We start from the raw sequence: 6,000 nt of genomic DNA on the forward strand, positions 1-6,000 counted from the left end.
GTCAAGTGGGTATCAATCAAGAAGCTAGTTCTGGAACTCAAGCCTTCTGCTCTCATTTATAGCACTTCATACACTACACCACCCTGATTATAAGACAGCAGATCCTGAAATTAAACTCTAGAAACTATCTGGAGCCCTGCTTTATACACAAAAATGGGTACACTATCTCAAGATATTCTTTTCACACATGGTTTGCTCTTAAATAAACTCATGTATTAAAGGGATAAAACTGTTAATCCCCAAATCTGGCAAGTGATCATGCTGAGACTGGAGGGGCTCTATGGGTTAAAAAAAAAAAGCATAAAAACACTACTTATTGAGGCTTCAAACCAAGACAGTAAAGTAGCATTTCATTTAAGTATTAAACTTGCTGCTGTGGATACAAATCACAGAGAACCCTCCCTGGGCCCCTACAGCCCTCTAGGACTCTTGGATTCCACTCTTCAACCAGCAACCTACCAAAGTCAAACACTTCCTTTGAGAAAAATAACTAAAAATCATTAGAAACAAATTATCTTCATTTGACTCCTGGTGAGTGTCCCTCAATTCTTCCAGTACAGATCAGTACATCACAAAGTCAAACATCCAGAAAATGTCCTAATTATGCTCCTCACATCTACCAAGACTTCAGGACAGGTACACAGGATCCTACACCGAGTGCTTCCACCCTCTGACTACATGATGCTGAGCAGACACATCCTTTCTCTGGGTCTTGGTTGATTTGTAAAAAGGGCCTAGATTCTAATGGTTTCTAAACACCACATTCTGTGATTCTGTGTGACACAGGTTAACAACACTCTTTTTTTTTTTTTTTTTTTTTGAGACGGAGTCTCGTTCTTGCTACCCAGGCTGGAGTGCAATGGTGCAATCTCGGCTCACCGCAACCCCTGTCTCCTGGGTTCAGGCAATTCTCCTGCCTCAGCCTCCTGAGTAGCTGGGATTACAGGCACGCGCCACCATGCCCAGCTAATTTTTTGTACTTTTAGTAGAGATGGGGTTTCGCCATGTTGACCAGGATGGTCTCGATCTCTTGACCTCGTGATCCACCCGCCTTGGCCTCCCAAAGTGCTGGGATTACAGGCTTGAGCCACTGTGCCCGGCCTTAACTACACTCTTAATCCGTGACTCCCCTACCACAATGTTAGAAACAGCCTTGTTCACATACAATTTTTAACATTATTTTTAATGTTAGCAATACTTTAGCAATACTGTTTTCACTACTTTTATGCCATGAGACATTAGTGAAAACTAGAATTTACAAAAAATTTAGATAAATACCACTAATGTATTGCTTCAGGAAGATGTCTTCATATAGATTCCTAAATGGAGGGTAAAAAAACCTACCACAGGAGAAGTTAGAAATAAAGGAGAAAGCACCATTTTGATGTAACATAAAGATCACCAGCTCATGATGAAGCTGCCAACCAGGATGTATAACCAACGCTCATCCTTTTAACACTAGCTACTGACAACACAAAACTTAGAAAGTATCTGCAAATATGCTAAACATGCTTAAAAAGCAAAATTTAATACCACCATCCTTTGTTTAAAGCTCAAGAATTAATATCTGCGGGAAAATGGATAGTCAAGCTATTTATAAAATAACTACTACTAAGAGGAAGACTTATATGGGAATTTCCAAGTCATTTTAGCACTGATTCAAAATGCTATATATTTGTTTTTTAAAAATAGTGTTGCTCTTAACTTTCAATAGCAGTTTAATCTGAAAGCTTCCCAAGAACCCCAAGAAATGCTGAAATCTACACATACAGGCAGTGTTCATAAGATGCTAAAAGTTGTCAAAAGTGGCCACTTTTACTTCTGTGTACCCTTTTCCAAGAGATGTTACAAAGGAAATGAAGAATTGATTTTTCAAAATTAAAAGATGAAACTTTCAGCACTAATGTAGCTTTCTGCCCTGCCATATAAACCCTTATCATTTTCCTCCTCTTCCTCAAAACAATCTGTCAAAAAAGGATACAACCTCTCTATTGATTGGAAAGTTTTAAGATTTTAGCCACTGAATATTACTTGAGGATGCACAGTAAAATTTTCCTCACCAGTTTCTAAATTCCTAAAACAACTTAGTAGCTCAATTTATTTTGATCAATAAAATACCTGGAAATCTACTAATGCAAATTAAATGATATAAAATTCCTCTGTAGTAACTCATCATCCACCCATTCTTACATATTGGAAAGAAGTGGTATGAAATGTTACTGACTAAAAAAGACAGCTTGTCTTCAAGAAAGATACCCTCTCTATCTTGGTCACTATGTGCATAATACAATCCTGCAGCTAAAATATGGCAGGCTTATACAAAAAGGAAGCCTGTTCTAGATTCTTCCAAGTTATGAGCAGCTGGTACTCCGTTAAGGACCTAATTTCCTATGACCAAGCACCACAATAGTAGCTATTAGTCATAACTTCAACTTATTTGAATAAAGAATCACAACTTTGGCTAAAGACCCTGTTCTTTTTAAAACCACAATAATGCCATTAGTGATGTATTACCCCATCTTTCAGACAGGAACAAAATCTGGATAGAAATGCCACCAGGCTTTGAAAAAACACAAAGAAGTGAGTATAGTTTTCACTAGTGGTTTAGACTGCACTGTGAAAAGAAACAATGTCAAAAGAGACAAGAAACAAGAAACATTTTATTAACTAGAGTATCAAAGGGGCCTCCCAAGTCTAATTCCAGGACACCGGTACTTGCTTTTGTGCTCAGCTTTAGAATCCTACAATCCAATGCTCAATGAGCAGTAAGAGATATGAAGAAATAGGAAATGGGAATTCTGGCTAATGGTCAATCAACATAATGATGTTAGATAAGTTCCTCTGTGCCTTGGTCTCCCATCTGTAAAAATAACCTGCAGCAGCTTCCATACTGGGTTCCCCAACATATGCTAAGAATCTTTAAGAGTAAGGGATAAAGCTAGACCCTATGAAGCTCTTTGGATGACGAAGCAGCAAGGTGATGTTCTCCTAAATGAACACGCTGGTATTTATACATACACCTGAATGCCGTTCCTTTCAAAAAAAAAAAAAAAAAGAAAAAGAAAAAAAGCACCACAGAAAATTGTACACTTATTCTAAAAATGCTGCCATAGCACAAAAGTTTAGACATTTTTCTGGAATTGCTTTAGAGTCAGCAATTCATTCTTCCGAATGTACAGCAGTAGAATGTGGATATTCCTAATTTCAATTTATGCCTTGCTTCTTAGATTTGAAGCAGTTTACTAATAACTTATGGTTATGTACATAAAGCTAATGTATGGCTTTTATAGGTATGACTTAAAAAAACCACCACCACCACCTTGTGACTTCGTAAGTGCAATTCATATTTAGGGAAGAGAAGAGTCACACTCAGTATCTTCAACATCAATTCCTCACAGATTCCGATCCCTAGTGTGTCTGAAAACACAAATAACTGTCTATTTCTCTTTCCTGCAATTCTGCTCCTTCATCACTAGGCTAGTATGTATTGAGTGATAGAGCTCATCATTTTTCTGAAAGGTGATTACCAGAAAGCTAACCCTGACCCCTCACATTAAACACAGGTTACCTACACAGCTGCCCTACTACACAGAAACAGCTTTTCAATACCACATTCTTAGTCCACAGAACCTCTGCAAAAGGGCCACACTGGAAATCACATGTATACAAAAATGCTTCCATTACTCTTCCATCTTCTCAGTCTCTCATTGAATGACACGTACCACATGAAATGATCTGGCAATAATGAGGACCCATCACAGATTCTACGAATTACTTTTTACCGTACCCTATAAAACATTATTAAAGCTACACAATTAATCATCTACCTGAAGGAAAATTTAGCCAACCCTTCATGCTCATTAAAATCATCTTCATCAAAGAGATAACAAAAGCATAGCATTATCAAACTGAGATCGCTAAACCGTATGTTAAGATAGTTTTGTTCCAGTGATTACTTCAGTAATTATAAGTGAATTCTTCGTATTTTTACTAGCTGATAAGCAACAATGGCTCTCTGGCTTCCCAATAAGCTTCTCAGCACTACTAGTGCACTGTATCCACGCCACCTGAAACTTTACTGCCAAAGAAGAAAAAAAAAGTGATTATCCACTAAGGAATTTCCTTCCACTTGGGCTGGAAATACATTTCTGAAGTCACTCCAATTTTGTCCAACTTTCTTTCTGGAATAAGGTAGATCAAGCACCAAGAGTAACAAACACAGTGCTCAAGGAGACCTGAAATTGAGAATGGCTTTTTTGTCTTTTGAATATCTATTTATTTTCTAACAAATGGAGCCCTTTTGGAATTTTTGCTTTAGGCACCTATAATTTACATTTTAGAACAAACACCTTCCTGAACTTAGAGTTGAGCTTAGATTTGTGACCAGTCTGCACATTTCCTTGAAAGTTCACAGAAAAATGGGGTGGAAAAAGAAGGAATGAAGGGACATCAGAGAAATAAAATTTGAGTGTGGGCTGGGCGCAGTGGCTCATGCCTGTAATCCCAGCAACTTTGGGAGGCCTGCAAGGAGTCGTTCTGGAGGACTGCTTGAGCTAAGGAGTTTAAGACCAGCCTGGGCAACATGACCAGACCCTGTCTCTACAAAAAAAATTTTTTGAATAGCTGGGTATGGTGGCATGCACCTGTAGTCCCAGCTACTTGGGAGGCTGAGTTGGGAGGATCACCTGAGCCCAGGAGTTGAAGGCTGCAGTGAACTATAATCTGCACTCCAGCCTGGGTGACAGAGTGAGACTCTGACTCGAAATAAATAATTAAATTCAAGCTTGCACTGCCCATTCTAGAATATGACTGGGGTAGCTTACACCCTTTTGCCCTGTGGGGGGACAAATGTTACATATTACTCATAGGACACTCACCTTGAGGATTTTTACAACCACTCTCTCATTGTTGGTGATGTTAATGGCCTCAAATACTTCACTATATTTTCCCCGACCAAGTTTTCGAACCAGTTGGTAATCATCTTGATTACTGTAAAAGGTAAGAGACACACATAAATGCCAGGACTAGGGGTTAGCCAAGCCTATGCCCACTACACACGTCATCCAGCCGCTTCCGCCAGGCAAACACTTGGAAGTGTCTATACATCACGTCACAACTCATTCCCTAAATGAAAGCCACGACGTAATCTTGGCTCCCTTCGCTCTGCAGAGCTCCTAACCTAATTGGTCTCTCCTAACTTGGGAAGATGGGGTAGGAAGGCAACGCTCTGAGCCAGTCCAGAGGGGCAAACAAAGCACCCGTCCTGAAGGCCTAGAGGGTGCCCCCTCTGCCCCGTGGCTCCACAGCACCTGCTTCCCGTTTCACACCCTGAAGGTAGACAGTCCCTGTTTTAAAAACGTGGACGTCTTTAAGAAATTTCCTCCCACCACCTCATCTCAGAAAACCGAAAAGGCAGCGAATTTTAATAGCTCCAGAGGACAGCTGTTGACTTCCCACCCTAGTGGAAACCCAAAAGTGTGAGGAAGGGCTGCTCCCTCACTTCCACCCAGCGCCGATCCGTGCACCCCACACTTCTCCCCGAGTAAAAAAGCATTCCGTGGGGGAAAGGGGTGCGCAAAGCGGGGAGAAAGAGACGAAACGGGGGTAAAGGGGAGGGAAGAGGAAGACGAGGACATGTGCGAGAGCGGGACCTCTGTCTCCGGCGGGGCCGCGGAGGGATCGGCGGGAGACACCACCCGGGCCGAGTGCGGGTCGCGGGGGGCGGCCGGGCGGGGGCAGGGGTCGGCGGGCCCGGCGGGGGGCGGCGGCGGCGGCTTTACCCCCAGCTCGGGACGTGAGACTCGTAGTCCCAGTACTCGCGGCTCCTCAGGCTGTTCACCTCGGCGTAGACCCGGGCCCTGCTGCCCGCGGCCGGGCCGGGCATGGCGGGCGGGACCGGGGGGCGGCGCGGGGCGCAGAGGGTGGCGGCGGCGGCGCGGCGGGGGGCGCGGGGCGGCGGGCGGAGGAGGCGGCTGGCCGCCGGGCTCTGGACCCGCCGGG

General features: G+C 42.8%; 1 protein-coding gene across 1 annotated transcript in view; it reads right to left on the reverse strand.

Moving 5' to 3' along the window:
• CSNK2A2 (casein kinase 2 alpha 2) overlaps positions 1-5,985 on the reverse strand; it is a 39,671-nt gene extending 33,686 nt beyond the window's left edge. Inside the window, exons 1-2 of the mRNA XM_032284057.1 lie at positions 5,781-5,985; positions 4,878-4,989 (exon numbers count right to left, since the gene is read on the reverse strand). Coding sequence (XP_032139948.1) covers positions 4,878-4,989; positions 5,781-5,884 — 216 coding nt within the window. The 5' untranslated portion in view covers positions 5,885-5,985. The remainder of the gene's footprint in view (positions 1-4,877; positions 4,990-5,780) is intronic.
• Positions 5,986-6,000: the final 15 nt, after the last annotated feature.

Source organism: Sapajus apella, unplaced genomic scaffold (genome assembly GCF_009761245.1).
Source record: "Sapajus apella isolate SASKATOON/1434 unplaced genomic scaffold, GSC_monkey_1.0 scaffold15, whole genome shotgun sequence".
NCBI classification, from domain to species: domain Eukaryota; kingdom Metazoa; phylum Chordata; class Mammalia; order Primates; family Cebidae; genus Sapajus; species Sapajus apella.